Source organism: Mercenaria mercenaria, unplaced genomic scaffold (assembly GCF_021730395.1).
Source record: "Mercenaria mercenaria strain notata unplaced genomic scaffold, MADL_Memer_1 contig_3163, whole genome shotgun sequence".
Classification (NCBI taxonomy): domain Eukaryota; kingdom Metazoa; phylum Mollusca; class Bivalvia; order Venerida; family Veneridae; genus Mercenaria; species Mercenaria mercenaria.
The window spans coordinates 12,161-39,030 of NW_026461278.1; the positions used below are offsets into that span (position 1 = coordinate 12,161).

Here is a 26,870-nt window from a genome sequence, read left to right on the forward strand (position 1 = left end):
CAAATTTAACAGGTGAGCTCATACGAAGGACTAAATCTTAAATTTTTCCAGGGCTGGGGCATGCCCCAGCACCCCCTTGCTGGTCAGATACTTTCCTATTTCAGCCTGTTCAAAAAAAACTTATTGACAACCATGTACATGTAAACTGGTAACATCCACAAATATATCGCATCAAATTATTTAATTGATAAAAACACATGTTTTGTCATCGTAAGGGTTCGGTTGGACCCCCTCTCTCCATCCCCTTCCCGAGAAAATTGGCTAGATCTGCACATGCATTGAATAAAGTATATTTTCCTTTGAAACATTTAAACAAATCTATGACATTTTGCACCGATTAAAATATTTTCACGCGTTAACGACCAATATACACTATACACATCCTAGCTACTGTAAGTGTTATCGCAATATCATTAAGTTTTACTTCCTAGTCTTTAAACCCTAGGGAACGTCTCAAAGTAATAAACGGTTATGCGGCAAAATCACTTTGTTGTTTGCAGTTAGAAAAGCTATCAAGTTTTCTATCTATTGATAATGATAAATGTGTCCTTGATATGTATTTTTATTTAAAATGAATGTTGTGAGATGAAATTGGATCTTTTATAAAGTTCAAAGTTACCTTTAGAAGCACAGTCTCAGTTTCCATATATGTCCGTCATAATACTTCTCTGGTGCAACTCTTTCAGTGTTTTCATCGCGCTTTCTTTTTCTTCTGTTTTTCATCATTTACGTCATATGCATCGTACGCATAAAATCATTACAAACTTCATCAAAAATAGCCAGAATCGGCTGTCATCTGTATTATAAACCAAATGTTTTACCAATAATAGTACACAGGTCCTTCGTTCCTTCTTTTAAAATGTTTACAGTTTCTTTGTTTAACTATTTACTTGTAAAGTCTATTTATGAGAGAAGCGTGTCGAGGTTGACGAATGTAAATGAGCCACAACATCTCATATTCATATGCAGATCATAGCTCCTTTCAATTTATAATATTTAAATAATTAAATTTTATAGTATGAAATTTCAAACAAATTATTCACAAATAGATTGAAACGCTTAAACGCCCCCTTTTTCAAATACGTTTATAACTTCCTTAGTTCAAACCAAAGAAAATAGATCGAATTTGATATCGGACTAGCTCGTAAAGGTTAAAATGTTTGTGTAAATAAAATAGGGATTGAAAATGAAATTCACCGCTGTTATACTCCTAACGGATATTTTCATCACAGGTACATTTACATTTATTGTACATTAGATCTCAAGGTGCAATTGTCATGAAACAGACAGTAGTATTGATCCAGAACGTTTTTTGATATTTCCATATGTCACACCCTTTTACATAAAAATGAACACCTCTAGATCTAGCCCTGCTAAGTGTTACTGCATGTTGGCATATTGTTTCGTAGAATCGCTCCTTTACTTTTTGTTCTCCATCCACAGTAAATTGCGAGTGTTTCAACATCGTATTGTTCCTTAGTACACTTATCCTATCAAAATACAGAGCCATTACTTCACTGACGAGCTTTCTCGGCGTTTTCTTTGAGGCAAATTGCATTTTCTATATCTAAAGAAATAGCAATTGCTTTTGATTTCGTTTCTTGTGACAGATACACAAAACATCGAAGCCGAAAGATTAATATTTCAAGATTTATAAAAAAACAAATCTTCCAAATCGTTTAAATGGGTAACTCACAATATCTTTCGACTACATGATCTTTTATATTATATAATATACTAACATAGTTAAGAAACGCAGCATTAAGATAGACATCACTGTAACTTTATCTGTATCTTTAAAACTAAAATCAAAGTACCGAGAGCACCGATGGGATGGTGTTTGCAACTCTGTTAACAAGATGTGGCTAATGCTATTTAGGGACATAGAGACAATAACATTTACACTTTAAGGGACTGTACATTTAACAACTACGACACACATTCTGACCAGAGTTTATATCTCTCAGCTAAAAATAAGACATATATAGTGTAGACACTTCTCCAGAGTATCTCATTACTGAAATCGACAATGCCATTCAAAAAGAACTTGATGTGTGTTTCATATTGTTTATTCCAAACCAAAGAGACGTATCAAATTCAATACAAATACACAGCATGTGGGTATACATTTCCATCCTAGTTTATTACTTAAGCAAGGGGGAGAAAGTCAACATCTAGGAGAAGATTATCCGGGGGATGAAAATCCTTTTCCTTACGGTGTGGATTTGAATGTTGGCACTAATCATTTATTCATTTATTCTGATCTGGCAGATTTTACTTTTCTGTGAGATATTGAGGCACCAAACCTTCTAGTGGTTCCATTTGAACCGAGCAAGAGAGATTTAAGTCATGTTCACGAAGAATTTGTCAATTTGCATTACGTCCAAATCTCCGACTCCAGTTTTGATGAAATAGATATAAATATAAGGGGTGACACTGGACAAACCGTTCAGTTTGTTGATGCAAGTATGTGGTGAAGTTGCATTTTCGAAAGAAATCACGACTTAACTTATAATCACAATATATCCCGTGTATAGTGGTGTTCCACGCCAATATAGTCATGGACTTGAGTCTTTAAATCTGCTATCAAAACAACTTCTCCTTTTTTAAACCAATGGCTAAATCAGCAATTAAGGCCCTCAAACATGAAGGTCTGGATGCAGTCAAAGATATCATGTTAGGGAGAAGTCCAAAACAGGTGTTAAAGTCTCGTGGATAGAAGGCATTAAATAGAAAATGCTGCAGGCTCGGTTTGATTGAGCCTGTTCATGGACGGTAGTGGAAATGCAAGCTACCGTCCACGCCCTCCAGCCCTGGGTTGAGCAGAACTCAAAATTTACACATGCTACAAGTACAAACATAATTTAGAGACATCCGCAGATGTGTTCATATTAAAGCTTTATCATTGGGAGAATCTATGACCAAATGTATAAAAGGTTCTAAAACAAAGTCTCGTTGTCAGTCTACATCTAAACCTCGCCGAGAAAGGACGTTGAGACGTAGTCACAGAAGGTTCATGCAACACGGTCTTTGCGAGTGTAGCAAAACGGAACTTGATGTTTCTGCTGTACCTCCAACCATGTCAGCCATGCAAGATGGACAATGGACGGAACATTACCCGATTTCGGCTTTGAATAATTCAGCTCCCATCGAATTTATTATTCCTCCACAAACAGAAAAATGGACTGATTTAAATCAGTCCTATTTGTACCTCAAATTCAAAGTGACTAAGCCTGATGGAACAGATATGGGGCTGACACTGAAACTTCTGTGGTCAATAACTTTTTCCACAGTACGTTCTGTATTTGAACAGTAAACTGATTTCGAGCAACTCGCACACCTTTCCGTACAGAGCCTACATTGAAAATCTCCTGTCCTACAACAAAGGCTGTAAAGACATACAACTGCGAGCTTTTGAACTCTGGGATAAAGATACAGATACTCATATGCAGGATAATACTAGAGCTGGAGCTAATGATGGATGGAAACGTCGAAATAACTCGTATAGCCGAAAGCAAATTCTGTGAACTCATTGGAAGATTACATCTGGATTTATTCCTACAAGACAAGAGGAATACCTCCCCAATGGAATTGAAATATACCTTAAGTTGAACAGAGCCTCCGCCAACTTCTGTCTCATGGGCACCGACGAAGGAAAGGTTGATATCTAGCAAGTGGGATTCAACTTGAGAACAGTTGAATTACTTCCAGTGGTGGCCTACGATTTTAATCAGACCATATTTTAGCATAACATGAAGATCCTGATACGACGCGCTGTAGCGAAAACATTTACGATCCACGATGGACAGAGATCTGAAATTGATGATAACTTGTTTCTTGAACAACTTCCAAAACGACTCATCATTGGTATGGTGAGAAATGCAGATGTGAATGGAGCCCCCCACCCCCCCCGCCCCTCCCCCGGTACCAATCCGTTTGATTTCAGACATTTCAATTTGTCTGAATTAGAAGTCAGTATCGACGGAAAAATCATTCACAACAAAGCCTTCCAACCAGATTTTAAAAATAGAGAATATGCGATCCTACATGTCACTCTACCAGGCAACATGAGCTCTTGGACTCAACCGGTCGATTTGATTGACTATGACAGAATATAAAAGTGGGTACACTCTCTGGTGATTCGATCTCACCGCAGATCAATGTTGCGAGGAAGGTCAACTTCACCCTATAAAAACGGGGAACCTGAGAATAGATCTTCAGTTTACACAACAACTTCCTACCGTCGTGAACGTGATAGTGTACGGAGAATATGACAGTCGAATTGAAATCAACGGGCCGTCACAGATTATTAAACATGAATGGTCATGCTTATGCCAGAAAACTCAGAGTAGATGCTGAGAAGGTGAAATATCACGAACCGATATTTAAAAGAAAACTGAAGAGTATGCGAGACACCTTAAACGATTGTGTTGTGGAAGAACTTCAAAAAATCATCTTCGATGAAGTATATAAGAACTGTTTTGAATGTCAAGTGGATCATCCCTGTCAATTACAGCATCAACTGTATTTGTTCACATCTACGGACGAGTGGGTGGAGTTGTACATTAAAAAAGCTTTCAATAAACTGAATCCCTACAATGTCATGGAAAAGTGGTATCCAAAACTAGAGCTCTTGGAAGTAAATGGCAGCGAAAAAGTACAAGCCCTACATATGCGGGATATAAGACATTAGTTAGCCCGTCATCAATCAGATCCCTGGAAAAACTGGATGAGTATATGGGCAGATAGAGTGAAAGACGCCTGGAATCATGAATACACACGAGCTTCAATACATCTTGGATAAATCGTTTATATTGAGAACCTTCAATAGAGAAGTGTGCCCCCAAAGATCATCTACCAAAGCAGAAACCCTGTCATGTGAAGGCTTACATAGTGAACACAAATTACTCAAATAAACATGGAGAACATTGGGTGGTTATGTACTTCAGAGAAAATACAGCTATCTACGTTGACTCTTATGGATTACCACCCTTAAAAGAAGCTATTCGACTCACCCTTCTTGGACAACAATACCCGAAGCTGGACTAGGAACAACATACGACTTCAAAGTAGAAGCAATGCCATGTGTGTGCTTACTGCATATTGGCTCTGGACGCTTTTGCCAGAAGATATGATTTAGAGACTGTTGACTATCAAATTTCGTTTAGAGCCAAGATACTGGCATCTCAATGACAAAGACGTTGGAACTTAGTTTAAACAACTCTACTGACACTTTTCTGCAAAAGCTAGATCACTAGCTAAACCTAAACATTGTCAGTGTTGTACAGCAGATCAATCTGATAAACTTGCTTTAGCTTTGTTTAAATCGTTTGTGTTAGACCATGATTATTTGTATCCTTAATGTTCTTTTGTAAATACAGTTACTTGTTCAATAAAAAATGTGTACACACAATATTCCTTGTTATTTTTTCCTATCTAGGGGTAGTAGTAAAGGTGCCATACCCTTCCCTAAAAAAGACCAGAGGTCCTGGTCTTTTTTAGCTTAGCCATGTAGATACTGGTCCTCCATGTAAGATCAAATCTCATTGGCTAAAATATTGATTCTCTATCCGGTCCGCGCGATCCCCATATAAGCAAGTACATTGACCTACATTCCATCATTTGTTCAGAATGGAGTCCATTGCCGAGCAAATCGAAGAACTGCAACAATTCGAAGCCAGAGCTGCTGTTCTTCAAAACAGCATTCTCAATACGCTTAGGAGAGAAGAAGAGAGGTGGAGGGAGACCCAACGAAGGACGAATGAGGCGTTAAGGATCGTTCGATCCTTAAGAGATAGAGAGCAGTTGAGGTGGATAGAAAGGCAGAGAATGGAGGGAGATACATGTGCCGACGCTACGTCAAGGTTGGTAGAGTTCAGTCCTACATCTAAAGAGCCCCTACTGAGTAGAGATGCTACTCAAACACAACGGCCCGGGGCCACTCCATTTCTTTTACGAAAGAAAGTACCTTTTCTTATTGTCTACAGGTAAAGCATATGCCACCGTCTTGGATGGTAATCTGGCACCCTGGATGATGATATGACATCCTGATGGTGATCTAGTACCTGGCTTGTGATATGGTACCGTACCGGATCTCTTCCAAGTAGGGTACCAGAAATTTCCCTGGATGTCAATCTGGCACCCTGGATGGTGATCTGGTACCTGGATGGTGATGTGGTACCGATACCGGATCTCTCTCCAGTAGGGTACCAGAAATTTCCCTATATGGCACTCTGGTACCCTACTGGGAGTGATCTGGTACCGGTACCAGATCACCAGCCTTTACTTCTTAGGTTTAAATAACTTTCATGACATGCGATATAAGTCTGTTTGAGTGCATGACTGGTACTGGTATCCATCATTTGTTTGTTTGGAACCTTGAGTTAGGTCTATCGTCTAGAAGTTGAGTTAAATTAATTCACGTTAGTTTGTTTACCACAGTTGTCAGCTGCTTTGTTCTTATTAAATGCTTGGAAACTAGGCCCCAACTAGATGTGTCCATAGCACAGAAGTGCCCCCAGTAATGTAACTGTACATGGATTCATGACTAGGTAAAACTGTTTTAAGATGTATACAACACAAACTTATAAACACTCTATGTGCATTTTTCACAAGGTTAAGGACAAGAACACTGGTCTACATGAGTGAAATCCCAAAGAGAACACCATGTGCACAACTTCACATGCTATATAATATTCCTCTTATATTTTATTCACTCTAGGTTAAGTACATTTTGAGTTGCTTGAGGCACAAAGTTTTTTTTTTTGACAAAGGCAAAGGGCCATTAATCTGTTCTTGTGGGTACAACCACTACCCCACCCCACCCCGCGTCTAAAAAAAGGAAAGCAAAACAAAAACAAAAAAACACCAAAAAATCACGTGCACAAGTTCAAATGATGAATAACGTTCTTACCTAATAATTGTATGCACAGCACTTTATGTATATTTATTTACGCTAGCTGCTTTCAAAAGCCTGGTAAAAAACCCACTTCTTTGTACAATAATTTGTTAACTGACCGATACATTGATGTTTTTTTTCTCTTCATCATAAAACAGCGTAGAACAGTATTTTATCCTAGGGTCACTTAAATACTTTTAAATATGTATGTATGTTTATCTTGTTTAATCTATACTTTTTACATTCATGATTTTTGTTAACTCATTAACACCTGCAGCCATATCGCCGCTTAATTACTGGCATCAATTTTCCGATACATTCCTGAGCCACTTATCAATCTATCTGCTTTGTATGCCTGTGGATTTTCACTGATAATCAATAATCGATAAGATCTAGGCATTCTTTGATCAATATTAGGGACAAACATCTGTTTATAACAGATGAATAAAACTGAAATTTTCACATCTGATACAACAATTTATGAACTATTCAAAAAATTTAAATTTACTATTATTTTAATTTGCAAAATTGTTTTACAGGCCTACTGAAGTAACACGAATATGGAAAACTGCAATATTCAAGAAAGATTTGACATAAAAAAAACAGCCATTATTTGATTATTTTATATTTATTCAAATATCATTTACCGCTAAAATTTAAAGCAAATGACATTATAAAAGAACAGAATTATGCTTTATTTAATAAAATTACAAATACTGAATCAAAAAGAAAGTCTCTACAGTATAATAGAATGAGAAAATCAAACAGGCAATACCTAGAAATAACTTTGTAGTTTCGATATTTGGTGATGAGTATATTGAAAATACATGCTTAAATAATAAATATTTTGATAGTTTCGATCGCTTCCGGGTTTTATAAATTTTTAGTGTAAAATATTTAATTAGCTGACTTTGACAGCAGTCCAATCGTTAGTACTCTTACCAGCGTAATATCACGTCACGCGGCATACAGTACTATCAGACAGATAGCGCATTTATGCGATCCTCGGCATACACGCCTGTTATCTTTTGACGGATAAATACGACATGCGGTACTCGATAAGAGTTAAAATGAACGCATAAATGCGATCTGCGTCCTTAATGAGTTAATGTAGAATGCATTATTTTTTGTATGCGTATGTTTGTATTTTTGCAATTTAGTCTGTAAAGCACTTTTGAACGTGTACATGTGCATGAAAAGAGTGCTATATAAATGTGGTATAATAAATAAATAAATAAATTTAACAATGGTCAATGGCCATAACTCTGTCCGGCTTTGCAAAATCCTCCAAAAGAACACCAGCTGCGTATCCTGTAATATTTTTATGACTCTATGTCAAGCACTTTTATGTCAAGCAAAAAAAAAATATTCGGCGATTTATGAAATTATTCTGTCGATCGCCGTAAAATCCAGCTCACTCACACGCTCAAAAACTTTTAGAGATACATGCGACGTAATTTGTTTTGTCATTTATGCACAATTTGACTTAATCTTGGACCATAACCCTCGTCTGACGGACGAAAATCCCGCTTTAAGCCACAGGTGCACAGCTTCAGATGCTCAGTAATATTCCTCTAATGATTCTTTAAATATACCCCAAGCCAAAAACGTTTTTAGGAACGTGCGATACAAACATTAGTGTCCATTCTCTTCAAATTATTGACTAAATGAAGGGCCATAATTCTGGTCTGGCTGAATGAAATCTCTAACAAACCCAAACGTGCTCAAGTTCACATGATGAAAAAAATCCCAGCAATGCAATATGATATTGGGTCAAATACTTTTTGAGATACTTGCGATACAAACATAGGCCTTTTTATACATTATTTTTACTACGTTAAGAGGCATAACTCCGACTGGCTGTGTGAGATCCCTACTAAAACACCAGGTGCATAGCCTAACATGCTGTGAGGTTTGATGACTCTGGATCAAATACATTTTTAGAAATGTGAGACCCAAATCGGTGTGGTGCTCAATTACAAAGAAACGTTTGTTTGTCGTCTCTCCTACCAATTTAAAAGTAACCACAGTACAGACAATTTTTTTCACCCTTGCAAAATATGTGCCTCTTACTTTTATGTTAAAGTTATGTAGTTTCCTCGGTTTAACACATGTTGGTGTAGGTGTATGTGGTATGGAAGCATGTACCTCACATACCACTTCTAAGATTGAAATAAAACTTTATACACTAGTTTACTGTGATAATCCTCAATGCAGTGCATAGGTTCCAAGATTCTCTTGCTTTTCTTAAAATGTTGTGTCGCTGTGTTTTTGTATGTAAGGCGATATCTCTTTTAGCATCGTAAGAGGGGAACGTTCCATGACTATGACATATGTTTAAGCAAAATTGTTTGACCATTTTGACTTGTTTATGCCATTGATTCATTCTGTTTGCTTTCTACATCTCCATCTACATCGTACGAAACTATGTCATCAGTTTGACCGTTATGTTTCGGCTAGAGGCAAGAAAAAGTGAAAAAGCAATTAAAATAAGCAGTTTAGATATAATAGAATAGGCAGAAGTAAGCAAGTTCAAAGTAAGAGAATATAAGAGATACTTGTAGGCCCAAGACTGAGTCGGTTCCTCGGCAACAGAATACTTTCTCTAGTGATATGGCATTTGAAAAGTCGAACTTTGTTGCATGCTGTTAAATCTGATATTTTCACATTTGCACAGTGACAGTGACAAAGAAAACGTATATATTTGCCAACGGCTCATAACAAGATTATGTTAAATTTATACAAAAGACACAGACTGGTAACATAAATACTGAATGAAAGTTGAGCCTTTTGAATTTTTCAATGTACCGATAATTTTGATTCTAAACTGTAATGTTTGTTACTTCATTTGTTTGGTGTCAGTTTTCGAAATTTGATTTTCAGTGAAATTCTACAGAAGAGTTTTAATATAAATGTATCATTTATTCTTAATAACTTGCTTCGACCGACCACAAAGGACAGAGTGGTTAAGGTCTCTGACTTTGAACCACTTGCCCCTCACCGATGTTAGTTCGAGCCTCACGCGTGGCATTGAATCCTTCATGTGAGGAAGCCATTCAGCTGGCTTGAGGAAGATCGGTGGTTCTACACATGTGCCCGCCATTGATGAAATAATGCACGGAGGGGCACCTGGGTTCTTCCTCCGCCATCAAAGCTGGAAAGTCGCCATATGACCTATAATTGTGTCGGTGCGACGTTAAACCCAACAAAAAAAAGAAAAAAAAAAGAACAACGACAACGTAAAAAAATAACCGACAGCATATAATATAATGATAATTATAAAACAATACCTTTATACCATATTTGACTATAGCCAGTCTAACGTATGGACCACTAACATAATACTGTAAAAATATCCTAAGTTTGTAAAATAGACAGTGAAGTGACAGATATAAATTGCAATAATGCATTACGAATAAATTCATATTGCGACATAAACTGTATCTTGTACAATGAAAACAGTTTAAAATCTAGTTTATCAGAAGATAAAATCATTTGCAAGTGGTGAAAGAATAAATGTTATTTGCAATCCGCGAACCAAGACCCTAAAAACTGTTATGTTTTAGCCAGTGCTTTAGCAACAGGCTATACCTCTAAATCAACTACCAAGTATCAACCTCGCATCGTTTATTTTTCCTTCTATTTAGATGTGACCGCATCACACAAATATTCTGGACGTGTAAAAACATAATCCCATGTTTATATTTTATAATTTTGGTATTGTGTGAGCTTGTGAGCAACTAAGGACTACTGTTTTAAACAACAAAAACAAGCAGCAACGAATTCTAGAATAATTATGAACTTTATATTCACATTCGAAATATTCGGAATCACTCCGCTCTAGGCTTAGGGTTAGGGTTGAAATTGGCCCCGCCTTGGCGCAAACTTAGTTTTACATAGAGTTGTATAGGGAAAACCTTTAAAAATATTCTTGTCCTGTACCACAATGCACAGAGCTTAGATATTCGGTATGTAAGACTGTCTAGTGGACCTCTATCAACATTGTTCAAATCATGACCAGTCAACGCACAATGAAATGTTGATTCTTCAGGTTGACCAGTTGAAATATCACTCAATTAGTACTGGCTATCAGTCCTTTCAGGGCTTTAATTTTAATTGACTTACAGTTTCACAATTTATGATTTCGTAGGGGAGTTCATTTTACATCTTAGGACCACCAACCGAGAATGACCTATCATAATATTATATTGCCGAGATTGTCATTTGTGACCAATCTTAGGTATCTATTGTTAGAATAGAAAACATTTTCAATCCGTTTTTTACTGTATTATGGTGACATCTTATTAAGTGATTCTTGTAGGCAGATGTACAAAACAAAACAACACAACCATAATCGATTTGAGGAAGTATGTATGGATTTTAATCAAGTTAAATATTTTTTGTAACATATTTTGAGAGAAAACTAAATGATGTCATCTTACGTGAAATATTTATGCACAAATGATCTATCTGTTTATTCCGAGTATTGGTAGTATTTTATCATCATGTGAAATGTTAGAGTGGTTTTATGTACAGTAACTAAACTCATGAGAATGATTTTTCTACACTAATCACCATATTGATTTCACTGTACAACATTTTGAATACATATACACAATTTTGTAAATTTGTATGAACAGCTGTATGGTCTGTATGGTCTTTATTTCGGGTGAGTATTGTTGTGTCATCAACAAAGTCATTTAAAAAAAAAGTAAGAAAAATTAAGATCCTAATGTAGACGGCTGAGGAACTCTAGCTTGAACTAGATATATATTTAACATTTTCATTATTAGCAATCATACATAGAAACCGTTCATTTAAATAACCGAGCCTGCAACATTTTCGTTTTTATCGTGTTGAGCGACCAAAGCAATGAATATTGACATATATGATAATAAGTCAATTTTAAATTAAAATTTCATTATCAATCAGACCAAATACTTTTCTTAAATAAAAATAGCACCAAATGTGTCTCCATTATTTATATAAGTGAGCCAATCATCCATGAGTTTAATTAGTGCAGTATGGCAGGAATTGGTTTCTCTAAAGTCTAAAGTCTGACTGCGGTGTATGTATCAAGTTATGTTTGTTGAGATATGCGAATAAGTGTTTAGTGACATGCCTCAGTAGAAATTATACACGGGTGGTAAACGCGTAATCGAATTCCCGTTGGGAATACGCTTAAAACGGGGTGCGCAACGTCCGGTGCTGGTGTTGCGCGTAAAAAAAAGACGAAATTGAGGTAAGTGAAGTTATGAGTTTGCTAAGTATGAGACAAGAATAAAATTTCTCGAAAAAAGCAAAATGCTATTCGACACAAATATGATAATACATCATATGTGTAAAATATCTGGTTTGTAATTTATGATTCGGCTCTAATATCACAAAAACTCAGGCGACACGAAGCTTGTAAAAAATATGAAATCAACAAAAATGGAAGTTTCTGACCTCATATGCCTAATCTAAGGACATCTGATGCTTTTTTATGATAACTCAAATGTTATAAAGTAACGAATATCAAAATTATTTGCTTCGAATCCTGCTTATGGGGACATAATTGACAAAAAATCATCGGGAATGGGGTTGCGCACCGGGAATGGACTTGCTCGTATACATCATAATGTATATAATGTATACGCGCCACTTCATTCCCGGGGCGCATCCCCATTCCCGATTTTTTTGCCAATCTTTTTCGCAAAAGCAACATTTCATTCAAGTGTATGTAATATTCATGACTGCTTTACACATGTTTGATCATTAGAAACGTCACATTTCCAGAAATAAGGCACAAGAGTTAGACAATTTGCATTTTCCATGATTCCATGCTTTTTTGACAGTTCTAGCCAGCAGAGTTTTCGTGATAACAGAGCTGATTCTTAAATTAATAAGTTGGTATTTAATATATATGATCTTTATTCATTTTTGTGTCGAATAGCATTTTGCTTTTTTTCGAAAACACGCGTAAATGTGTCATTATTTACAAAAACAAAAACAAAAACCTACCTTCCTCGATTTTGTATATATTGATGCGCAACACCAGCACCGGGAGTCGCGCAACCCATTTTTAGCGTATTCCCAGTGGGAATTGGATTGCGCGTTTACCACCCGTGTTATAGAAATAGGTCAGATTTTCAAATTTTGTCAGCTGTATTTCCAGCCTTATGAACAGGAAGTACTTCAGCAGTCTTTGGAAATTACGGGAATTCATTGTTTTGTATGGCTAGATTGATTAGATCTGTTATGATCGGAACTGAAACGTTTAATGCTTATTCAAGTACTGTTGGGCTAAGGCCGCCAATGCCTGTGACTGTCATTGAATCTAGATCATTGATAAGTTTTATAATGTTTATTTTCTTTACAATTGTTATCTAAAATTTTACTTTAACTCTGCTTTTACAAATATACATGTACTTTTTTCCCTCAAAATCTCATTTATCAGAATGAGTCTTTTCTACGGAATAGCATTAGTACCTGGTGCGTTTTGTTTATTAACTCGAAATTTCGAAATATTTAACTCGAAATTTCGACTAAGTAACTCGAAATTTCGAGTTGCTTAATTCGAAATTTTGAGCTACTAAGTTGAAATTTTGAGTTGCTTTATTCGAAAATTTCGAGGTAATAAGTCAAAATGTCGAGTAAAGTTACCCAAAATTTCGAGTTAATAGCACGAAATTTAGACTCCGTATTTTGCCCTCTCATCTACAAAATTTGAACGTCTGTCTGTTTGTCAAAGGCCAAAAATCTAATGGACGACATTTGACTCTTCGAAGTGGAATCATCTATCTACACATCCATACATTGCACCCAACATGAAGCGACTTGAACACACACAACCATACATCAATGTATGACCTACCCCATAGCCTCTAGAACTACTCCAGATTTTAAACTTTGTCCAGGATATATAGCTTAATTTACATGTATAGTATGTTTAGGTGGAAGGGGCTCAAACTAGGTCGAAAACCTTCCAGATATGGTCAAAATAGTGAAATATTTCAGTTTGAATGCTTCCCGGTCACCTTCCATGACCTCTCCGCAAATTCTAGATCTATCCAGGACACGTTCATGTAGGATATGTCTATATATCCTTGTCAAATAGGCTCAAACTAGGTCGAAAACCTTCCAGACTTAACATTTTTATGCGCAAACGCTGCCCGGGTATCTTATCATAATTTCGAGTTAATAAATAACATACCCCTTGCATTAATGCTCTTCAGTACATTTCTCTGAAGGGTAAATGCCACAGTTGCCTATATGTATAAAGGGCAATAATTTTCCTACGGGCAGAATTACATTAAATTTTGTGTACTGACTGAGAATCAAGTTTAAAACGGAAGTATGCATCTAAAATCATAGATTCCCAGGATTGATCTTGAATTATTTGCCCTTGAAAGTAGGTTTTTTCAGTATTTTCAGACTTTCAAGGGAAGATAATTCATGACCAAGGCAAAGTTCCTATGGTTTGTTTTATTTTATTATTCTGTTTTGGATTTGATTCTCTGTCAATAAAAGAAAGTTTAAAGAATAAATTGTTTCTGTAAGAATATTTTTGCCCCATGTCAATATAGAGACTGTTGCAAATGTCCTTAACTATGAACATGAGAAAATGATACCGCAAAGTCCTGATCTTTCCCATGGACCGAATTTCTTTAAACTTCGTATACTGACTGCAAATGAAGTCTGAAACTGAAATATAAATTAAAATGCATAGTTCTCTTGCCTTGATCGTGAATTATCTGCCCTTGAAAATTAGATTTTTGAGTATTTTCTTATTTTAAGGGCAGATAATTCAAGATCAAGCCTGGCTACCTATGATTTTTAATACATATTTACGTTTTAAACTTGATTCTCATTCAGTACACAAAGTTTAAAGAAAATTTGCCCGTAGCAATATTTTGCCCTATATACATATAGGCAACTGTGGGATTAACCTATAAGTTTGAACTTATATTAATGAAGAAAAAGTTTAATAGTTTATTACCTAGATCTTCAATCTTGCATCCGTCAAAACCAAAACTTTGTGGAATAGAATTTTTACTGCCTTTTCAATTTATGTTTCCTACTGTATGAGTTATCGTTATTGTTATTTATGGCATTATCAAGACTTTTTAAAGTTTATTTCCAAAATACTATCTCGGTGTTACCTAATAAAAAGTGCATGAAACCCAGTTTATCTATTCCTTTTCATTATTAAATGTCACAAGTCCTTTGACTCAACTAATCAGCTGCCAGACTACCTATAAAATGAGATAAACAATGCATTAATGTCAAAACGGTTTCCATGTGGTTATTCTCAAGAATGGTTTTAAAAACCAATGATTTTCTAGAGAATTTACTTACTTCCGATTATAGCACAATGTCTTCACAGCCGTATGCACATATTCAATTGTTACCAGTCTCTTTAGCACAAAAAATATTGGCAAGTTTACTCACCGTGTGGTCCTTCATCGGCAATATCTGCCATTTATTTGCGCATTCTAGTTTTATATTTTGCGCGAATGATCTGTTATTTGCGCATGCTGGGGGTACTTGATATACATGGTGATTTAAATTAGCTTTATGTAGACCATGATGTTAAAAATCTTTTTTTGAGCTATTAAAATGGTCATTTTATTGAAAGACTTGAAGATGTGAAGAGGTCTGACGCGGCGACAGCAAACATTTTGCGGAGCATATCTTGTTCAAGCACAGAGGGAATTCGATGTAACTTGGCATAAATGTTCACCATTGAAAGACAGAGTGTCATGCGCAAGAACAAGGTCCTTAGGTATAAGGTCAAGGTCACACTTAGAGGTCAAATATCAAATTCAAGAATGATTTTGTCCGGAGCATATCTTCTTCATGCATAAAGAGATTTTGATGTAAGTTGGCAAAATTGTTCACATCATGAGACGGAGTGTCATGAGTAAGAATTAGGTCCCTAGATCTAAGTTCAAGGTCACACTTAGAGGCAAAAGGTCAGATACAAGAATGACTTTGACCAGAGCATTTCTTCTTTAAGCATGGAGGGGTATTGGTGTAACTTGGCACAAATATTTACCACCATATCCGGGAGTGTCATGCGCAAGAACCAGGTCCCAAGATGAGAATTGCTTCTCTTTGTTGTAACTATAAATAGCTTATATTGTAATACTTTTATTACTGTCCGTAGGGTAAAAAAAATCGAGACCACTGTTCTGCAGTACAACATGCATGTTACATCCAATTTTTAGGTGTATTTTTACATATCTCTACCTGGTTAGGATTTTTGCGTGGACTTAGTATGTTTTCTTAAGATTAACTTCCCTTTACTGTTATTTTAAATAACTTATATTGTAACATTTTTTATAATTGACTGCATGGAAAAACCAAGACCACGTTTCTTTGGTACAATATAGATGTTACTTTCAAATTTTATATGTATTTTAAGGTATCTCTAACTGGTAAGGAGTTTTTTGTTGACTTAAGATTACGGCACGTATCGTTGCGTAAATCATGCTAACCAGTTCAATTGCCAACGTTTAGCCAGAACATTCGAAATGAAGACTATATTCCTATTAGAATAAGATATAGTTCCGTAGACAATGACCAGAAAACATCACAGTACGTAACATATAACGCAGTACGATTGCCTGTCCCGATTCCCAACCCTGCGCATTGTTTAGGTTTCACATCAAGAAATTTGAAAACATACATATTTGCTTGAAAATAGTACCAAACATGCTTATGTCTAAATGAGTGAGAATATAGGTGAATGTTTAAATTATTTATGTCCACTTGTAATCTAATTTTGTACCTAAGCCTTTCTTCCCCAATTTTGAGTCCTTCCAGAAAATATCCTGCTATCATGCAATGAACAATGAACTATTAAAGCGTTCACTACCGCCAATTTTAGAACCTATTTCCATAAATATTTCCATGCTCCTTTCTCGTTCAGACCTGCAAAGTCATTAAGCGCATGTGTATACGGCTATTATATATATATCATCATATAGTGGGCCTGTACGAAGATTATTCAAATTATATCACTAGTGTGAAATATGGCCCCGCCCTAGGATCACATGGTTTATAAAGGCTCACATTTTTGTGCCCCCTCCCCATGAGTAGTGGGGCATATAAATTTGGTCTTGTCCATACATCGGTGCGTCCGTCCTTGCGTGCGTGCGTCCGTCCGAAGTTCGTGACGCGCCTAGCTCAAAAAGTATTTGATGTAAATTGATGAAACCTTGCATGTGTCTTTATCATGATATGAACTTGCGAACCTCCTATTTTCTGTTTGGCTCCGCCCCCTATTTTCAGAGTTATAGCCCCTGAAATAGTCAAAAATACACATTTTCACCTTGTGACATGCCTAGCTCAAGAAGTTTTTGATATAAATTCATGAAACCTTGCACGAGTCTTAATCATGATATGAACTTGCGCATCTCTTATTTTTCGTCTGGCTCCGCCCCCTATTTTCAGTTATGGCCCCTGAAATAGTCAAAAATGCACCTTTTCACCCTGTGACACGCCTAGCTCAAAAAGTATTTGATATAAATTGATGAAACTTTGCATGAGTCTTAATCATGATATGAACTTGCGAACCTCCTATTTTTTATTTGGCTCCGCCCCCTATTTTCAGAGTTATGGCCCCTGAAATAGTCAAAAATACACATTTTCACCTTGTGACATGCCTAGCTCAAAAAGTATTTGATATAGATTCATGAAACCTTGCACGAGTCTTAATCATGATATGAACTTGCGCATCTCCTATTTGTCATCTGGCTCTACCCCCTATTTTCAGAGTTATGGCCCCTGAAATAGTCAAAAATGAACATTTTCACCTTGTGACATGCCTAGCTCAAAAACTGTTTGATATAGATTCATGAAACCTTGCATGAGTCTTAATCATGATATAAACTTGCACACCTCCTATTTTTCATTTGACTCCACCCCCTATTTTTAAAGTTATAGCCCCTGAAATAGTCAAGAAAATGCACATTTTCACCTTGTGATGCACCTAGCTCAAAAAGAATTAACACAAATGGTTGAAAACTTGCATAAGTCTTTATCATGATATATCTTGCATACATTTAATTTTTTGGCTGGCTCCACCCCCTATTTTTAAAGTTATGGCCCCTGAAATAGTAAAAAATAAACACTTTTTCACCTAATTATGTGCCTAGCTCAAAAAGCATTAGATGTAAATTCTGGAAACCTTGCTGGAGTCTTTATCGGGATGTGACCTTACACACTTGGCATTCTTCTTGAGAATCTTAGCTCTTATTACAGAGTTATGGCCCTTGAAATAGCCAAAATATTGGATGTTTTGTTTGTGATGCTCATAGTTAAAAAAGTATAGGGCCTAGAATAATGAATCCTTTTCATAAAATGTTTGTTGAGGCTATACCCCATTAAGACTGCAAACATTTAAATTATTGCCCCTTATTTATAACAAATGTACCAGTGTGTCCTACAGACACATTCTAGTTTATATAAAGATAAAATTTGAAAATATTCTTGCCCAAAACCACATGGCCTAGGGCTTTGATATTTTGTATGTAGCATTATCTAGTATTTATCTACCAAGATTATTTAAATAATCCCCCTATGATTACATATGGCCCCGCCCTGAGGGTCAAATGATTTATATAGACTTATATAGGGAAATAGCAATGAAATTTGGACCTCTTGTATAATTTTTGATACAGATTTCAATATTCATCTTAGTGGAGATTAGAAGACTGAAAATAGGCTCGAATTGTGCACTCTTTAGAAGAGAGATAGGATCTTTATCTGATACAATACTATCATTATAACCAAACATTTTAGATGTAGAACCTACCTCTACCCACACTTTTATGGTAAATTATAAGGGTCAGAGTGATGTCGTTTGAAATCATTTATAAAATGCATTGGTATACAAAACCCACCATAAACTTATATATGTAATACAAATGTCGGAAGAAATCATTAATCAGTCTAGGTTCTCAGAATTACGGCCCTTGAATTTATCAAATTATTGGAAAATTGGACAACACTTATTATGGTAGATTAAACGTTTGGTTTTTGAAAGTTTTTGTTCGGCTATCTTTCCGAAAACGATGTTTAGAGATGGTACCTATCCAAGAAAATCTAAGGGGAACAACTCTGAACTGACCAGTAAACTGAAGCCAACATTTAACATTGGTCAGAAGTGGAAGACAAATGAGATAGTTCCTTTTCCCAACAACTGATCAGGCTGACAAAATATGACCTACATTTGTTTAAATCTCTTTGTATTTAATATACAATAGGCACACTTTTCTCATGGCTTATACTGACTGTTATTTTATAAGTTGTAGTGCGGCCCTGATAGAAAGTGTTGTAGTGCATAAAAATAAAGTAAAATAATGCATAAATTACTTTAAAGAATTTTTACAACATTAAGAAACGTTACTAACTTTTGTAGCCGAAGTTATTTATAGTTCTCAATAATTATACCTTGTTTTATACAATATTTATATATCAAAATGTAAAATGTATATATCCAAAAATGTGAAATTACAAAAAAGTTAAATTGTTATCACGTATGTGTAACAACATAGGTAGACTGGTTATATTTATCATTTCAATGAATCATTTTGAAAGTGTTTCTTATGTATTAGTCTTTTACTGTTCAGTAGTACTTTGCTGGAAATAATGTAACACAAAAAGTCATTGTCATTAAATGGAATTACAACATTTTAAGGAAGTGGTTGTTCTCAACATTTTAAGGTAGCTGATCGGTAATGACTTTCTGCAATGTATTTTAAGCAATTCAACTTCTCTGAATGGAACTATCACAATCATTGCTTTCCATGAAAAATGCATATGAAAATTACATAAATTTACAACTTAAACTGTTTACACAACTTGAAAAATGATTTTTGTTTGGGCCTCTCATTTACAATTATATCAACAATTATCACCTGAATTGAGAGCATTCACGAGTGGAAAATATTGATAGTAAAATGGTGTAGGGGTTTGTTTACATTATAAAATCTTTAATAACTTCTTTCAGATCAATTTTTGGTATGGTTTTGGTAAGCTTATAATAAAGAGCATGCCATTCTCTTTCACTCACATTTTTTTCATGAGTTTTAGACTCTAGGATAGTCTTGGATTTTGACTTTATTAAAAGACAAAAGGAAGTTCAGTATAGGCTCTTTCAAAGTGTTGAAAGTAGGTTAAACTTACACTATACACTATTGAATTTATTTAGCTGTGGAGCCTTTTGATATAGATTATAACTGGGTAAATCCTAAAATCAATAAAAAAAAAACTGTCAGTACAAGAGTTGTCCATTTTGCTTCAGATATTTTGAGAAAGTCATTTTTTATATATCAAATATTTCTATTTTTACATGGACAGGAGGAAAACCATCAATATATTTAGTAAATTGGTGCACTTAACTATCATTTCACTCTGAAAAAAACCCTGTGAAGATGAATTTGAATTTTTTAGGTACCATCTCTACGATGTAATAAGTAAATAAGGACATGCTCACGTGTTGTAAAACCCTATTCTTACTCCATTTGAAGAAGGAGGGGTATATTGTTTTGCAGATGTCGGTCACTCGGTTTGTCTGTCAGTCGGTCGGTATGTTAATCAATCGGCTTCCGGATGATAACCCCAAGGCCGCTTGGGCCTAGGAGTTTAAAAGTTAAAAAGTTAATTGGGATGTTGACCAGCAGATGACCCCTATTGATTTTGAGTTTAGTAGGTCAAAGGTCAATGTCACAGTGACCCGGAACAGATAAACAATTTCTGGACGATAATTTAGAAACGTTTCTGTTTATGATCTCGAAACATATTAGAGAGGTTGATCATGAGAAGCAGATGACCCCTATTGATTTTGAGGTCAGTAGATCAAAGATCAAGGTCACAGTGACCTAGAACAGTTAAACGGTTTCCGGACGGTAACTTGAGAACACTTCGGCATAGGGTCACGAAACTTGACAGGGTGGATGATCATGACCAGCAAATGACTCTTGTTTATTTTGATTTTAGTATGTCAAAGGTCAAGGTCACTGTGACCCCGAACAGTTAAACAGTTTCCGGACGGTTACTTGAAAAAGCTTAGGTCTAGGATCACGAAACTTAATAAGGAGGTTGATCATGACCAGCAGGTGACCCTTATTGATTTTGAAATCAGTAGGTAAAAGGTCAAGGTCACAATGATCCGGAACATTTGAACCATTTCTGGATGATAACTTAAGAACGCTTGGATCTAGGATCACGAAACTTGATAGAGAGATTGATCATCACTAGCAAATGACCCCTATTGATTTTGAGGTCAGTAGGTCAATGGTCAAGGTCACATTGACCCAGAAGAATAATATTTTGCCAGATAACTAGAGAATGATATGGCCTGTGATCAGATTTGATACGGAGGTCACTTTTAACTAGTAAATGACCCATAATTATTGATTTGAGGTCAGTACGTCAAACGTCCAGTGTACAGTGACCAACTAATTTCAATTCCTTATGCAATTAATGAATGCATCAAGGTGGCATTTCGTGTTCTACGAGCTATTGTTCAATATTTTAGTCTGTCTGTCTGTCCGTCTCTATACCTGTCATTGTCTTAATAAAGATTCTTGTTTTCTGCACCGTTTTTTTTTCAGATTTGTTTGAATTTGCGTAGATCTAAGTATCATTTCATTTGACAGTATAGACATATCCAACAGTTTTCCCTCAGGATCATGAACAGGTTTGAACCTTCAGATCAAGGTCAGATGTGAATAAAAGCAAAACAATATGTAATCATAATTATTAGCCATAAGCTTGGCATCAGTACAACAGCTTTAAGATGTTCCCTTAATGTAAGTTTGTCGTTTTCAGGACATGATTTTAATTATATTTAACTATTAAATAAAACAAAAGTATAGTTTCAAATTCAAGTCAATCAAGAGTCAAAGGCAAAAGTAATCATGTAGTATCCGCAAACGCAAAGTCTTAAATGTCTTGTTATAGAAGAAGATGTCAAAACCTTTCTCTATCGATCTACATTCGTACAATGTTATCGTGTTGTTACGTTTGAAATATGATTTTACGGTTGCCTGCGTAATCCCATTTTGTTGTTTCAAAGTCAAAGGTCATGTCACCAATTTTGAAAAAAATGACACATTTGATTCTTTTATATAAAATAATTTCTGTATCAACTACTTTAATATTCTATAAACTTAGTAGATGAACACAACGTTAGTGTTTCTTTTAGTCAACAGAATACAGGTCAATGTCATCTGAGAAGAATTGCATTTGGAATTCTAATTCCTTTTCACAAGTATTTAAGCGATTATTATTTTTATATAAAGAATACGGTATTCTTTTTTCAGTTCTCATGCTATTACTTTACTTTGATTTCATATTGTTATCACGCCAACTGTATTTGCCTCATTTGAAAATGAGACATATTTTGTCTGTCCGTCTGAAAGCATGTCTCACATTTTGTCTCCATACAATAGGGTTATTATAACAGTAGCTTGATTTGGGATGCAGTATTCGGCTCGAGTGGATTTTGCCAGATCAGATCTCACGAGGCGCGTAAGCGCCGAGTGCGATCCGACCTTGCAAAATCCACGAGAGCCGAATACAAAGTCCCCGATCCAGCAACTGTTATAATGACCCTTTTATTATATACCTTTACCATTTTGATTCTTGTTTTGTTCTTGAACGAAATCTTCAATGTTTATCGATATTAAATGAAACTTAGTGAAGTTTTTATGTACGCTATTTATAGAAATGTGTCGGATCATGCATATTAATGAAAATAGTCCGGCAGCATACAATACGGAAGGTACAATACGGAATTTAAAAGGTACAATACGGAATTTTTGTCTGTCTGTTCATATTTAATTGTAAAATACAAGCCGATTTTTTTACAGAATTTATATAGATATATAATAAATGCGTATACTGAGCTAAATTTAAAAACAAGTGTCAATGAGAATCATGTGATTAGAGGGGCATTATTGCCTTTGCATTTATTCACATTTTCATATTCTTCACATACTATCGCCACTTGTAAAAATTATGGTTAATACATGCGAAAATCATTGCCGCGAAACCGTCAACTAATGTATGCTTTTTTTTATAACTTGCCTTTTTGCATTAATCCCGTTAAAGCAAATTTCATTTCGTCGATGATAACATCTGAAACTCGTCTTCAGATATCTTGCGTGATGTTTTAATTCTAATAATACATAATAATTTCAGCATGTCGTCAGGTGTAAATACTGTCGTTGGTTATATATGGTGGCTAATTTAGGATGTATGTTTCGTGATAATGCGTTGGCTTACACGCGGCGCGGTTTATGCAACACGTTTTTTGTGTCGTCCTGGCACACACGCCAACACACTATAACAAATTTTTGAAAGTTGTGTGTGTTGTTTTGGTATGCGCGCCAACGCGACAAAACGAAACTGATAAAGATACATAGAACGCGACAGAATGATACATCTAATTTCGTATTTAACACAGAGCTCGAGTAACGGAAAAACTTTCATACATTTGATGGATTGTAAACCTTACACTGGAAAACAATAAGGCGCAGCTGTTGGCGAGAAAGTGTATTCTTGCAGTGAAGGGAGAACGTCATCTAGTTGCTCAAAACTTACTTATTAATTTTAAGTCCCTAAGAGAGGTTTCCAGCTAGATTGAAAGAAATGATAACATTTTTAAAGAAAATTTCTAGAAGGAAATTGGAAAAGCATGCCAGTAATATTTTTAAGCAAACGCGACGAATGGCAAATAACGTCACGGTGTAATCGGCTCTCCAGAGGCATATCTAGCGAATTACTACCTTCGTATCTGTAAGAAATGTCAAAGGTTTAAAAACATCACAATTGTGATCACAATAAATTATTGTACATAAGTCGATTGTCAGCAGTTTTGCAAAAGTTTGATAGAACGGTTATTATTTTACATTTCTTATTTCTATTACTTTTCAAGGGACAGCTGTAAGTACTCGAAAAGCCGTCAGTTTCTGTAATAATGTCCCTGATGCGAAACCAAGCTGCGGTTAAAATCAGGAGTAAGCTTAATTTTCGGAAAGAAACTATCAATTTTTCATTAAATGTGAAAATGACATACCATGTTTTTCTTAAAATGGTGTTGATAATAAAATTCTGATAAAAGACACCAGGTGTACATGGGTTGAAGCAATTTTCACAAAATGCAAGTTTTTCTTTATAGGTTAGAATGTACTGAATGTGTCCGCTATTATTTTCAATGTAAAATGATGCATAGCATCTTCTTGTCAGCATTTCCTGCCTTTCACTTAGATCTGTCTATAGACAATCAATAAATAACAAAAAAAAATTGGGTTTTCCATAATGCAGTGAAACCATGATCACGTGACTGTGGTAAATGATAAAAACGATAATACTGCGTAGGAAGACATCAGCAGGTACTACACACACTTTCATTCTAACCAGCACGTTCTACACAAACTTGGGAACATATAAAGTTACGTAGCGTTATATCATCCACAGACATAGACATACTTCTTTACAATAAAGTATCAATACAGCTTATATCTGGCAAGAAAAAGACCTTTACTAGGCGGGAAAATAGCACTATATACTGATATGGACTACTTTCTGTGTGACCACAGAGGCATTATCGGCGAATTACTACCTTCGTTCCTTATTTGAATTTTTTCTCAAGAATCTCCACTTTCTTTTGAATAGTGAATAGTTTCGTTGTAACAAATTCGTAAAGCTGGCTTTGACTCTTTGCCTTATTTCATATGAACGTCTTATTGGCCATCATCTGCATGTTTTTAACAAAAAGTATTTTTCAGTATTTACAAACGAATATGTGCATATTAGCAATGAATACAATTTGTCATGGTCCAGTGGTTTTTGCCATAAGCTTCAGAACATTGTAAGAGAAAATTGCAATGAAATTGTCAACTAAAAACTTTCAGAAAAGTCTACTAATGTCTACATTGACATTTTATCCACTTTTATATCAGTTCTAGTTGGCACGGCTTCCACCTTGGTCTTTACATGCATGTTTTCAAAATAGGTCAATGTGTTCAGGTTTTACATACAGAATTGCTTAAATCAAGTTCGACACGCTCCACTAATTTTGCAAGAAACACCAAACAAGTATATGCGTTGAAAACATCCAATAAGAACACAACCTCTTTGTATCGCCAAAACACCTTTGAAGAATTACAACCGTTAATGGTGCAAACCAATGTCCACTGCTAACTTCAATGGTGTTCCAAGGTTGACAGTATATATAACAAGAGCTGTCACAGGAGACAGCGCGCTCGACTGTCTCGATGTTGGATAGTGAAACTGGGCACATCTGAGGAAATTGGAGCTGTCACTGGAGTGTTTAATGGCTCCAGTGATGGATGAAGATATTGCACAATAGCTTGCGTCTGTGTCAAAAATGTTAAGTAATAAGAGAGGTAAAGATAAAGTGTATCAAAATACTATATAAGTACGATTCTAAGCAAAAAGGGGCAAAATGAGTTATGCACATTGTGTCACATGATGTGGGTGATGATGTGGAACAATTACTTCAAGTTTGAATCAAATCTGTTTCGTAATAACTGAGATTTAGTTAAATGCTTCAAAATTAACCTTGAATTCTAAGTAAAAGGGGGCATAATTCATGAACAATTGGTGCCAGAGTTATGCACCTTGTGTCATATGATGTGGGTGATAAGGTGGAAAAAAGCTATTTTAAGTTTGAACCATATCCATTTAGTAATAACTAAGCTAGAGCGAAAGTGTATCAAAACTTTATCCTGAAATATTCTAAGTAAAAAGGTGGATAATTCATGAAATATTGGTGCAAGAGTTATGGGCCTTGTGTCATATGGTGTGAGTGATGATGTTGAACAACTACTTTAAGTTTGAATCAAATCCATTTAGTAATAACTGAGATATTGTGAAAAAGCATCAAAACTTTAACCTGAAATTTTAAGTAAATTGGGGGATAATTCATTAAATATTGATACCAGAGTTATGGGTCTTGATGTGGGCGATAAGGTGGAACAACTACATTCAATTTGAATCAAATCTATTTAGGAAAAACTGAGACAAAAAAGGGATAATTCATAAAATATTGGTGTGAAAATTGTATCATATGATGTGAGTGATGATGAGAAATAACTGTTTTAAGTTTAAAGCAAATCCATCAAGTAACTACAGAGATAAGGAGAAAAAAGAGAAAGTGTAAAAAACTTTAACCAAGGTGGGGACGCGGAAAGACGCCGACGCCGAAGCCGGGGTAAATAGGATAGCTCTCCAAATACTTCGTATAGTCGAGCTAAAATTATCCCATCTCAACATTATCTCTCTCAATTCAGCGCTTTTGAACGTTTATCTTGTAGATGAAAAGAGTGATCTGGTAAATAATAAGCTCAGACACACACGACAAAAGCAATGATTTGTGAAACGTAAACATTCTCACATAAATAATTATAAAAATAACTTAACAAAACATATCTGACGAACTCAGTTCGTATGCAGCATTTAAAGAAAATAAAGGAACAAGACAAACATATTAAATGATTCTTGAAAGCAAGCTAGAAGACAGGTATGAATAAAATCTATAAAAGATCTTTTGAGAAGCATTGAATATACATAACCAAGAAATTTTTTAGCAGACTAGCTTTGATTGAATATGTTAATGAGAGGTAATGAAAAATGCAACACCTTCCACGCTTAAGCGGTATGTAATTACATAGTCAGTCCCAATAGGCTTTAAAATTTGCACATCAGTCAGGCACATTCACAGAGATGTATGTATGTCCGGTCTATGCATATAGGTTAAACATACATAAACATACTAAGTTACGCATTCATCTAAGCCTACAATTAAGATTTAGCGGAGTTATCTCCATTTTCCCAACTAATTTGCCAGAATTATTTTGTTTGCCTGTTAACTACACAATATATTTAGGTTTGTATTGTAGCTACAGTGTCTCATGGTTTTTGTGTGCGTATAAACTGTCGAAGTCAAAGC

At 35.4% G+C, this 26,870-nt stretch overlaps 1 protein-coding gene across 1 annotated transcript in view; it reads left to right on the forward strand.

The window, feature by feature from the left end:
* Positions 1-1,099: 1,099 nt before the first annotated feature.
* Positions 1,100-26,870, forward strand: part of LOC128552797 (contactin-4-like) — a 51,851-nt gene continuing 26,080 nt past the window's right edge. The window contains exon 1 of the mRNA XM_053533864.1: positions 1,100-1,232. Coding sequence (XP_053389839.1) covers positions 1,187-1,232 — 46 coding nt within the window. The 5' untranslated portion in view covers positions 1,100-1,186. The remainder of the gene's footprint in view (positions 1,233-26,870) is intronic.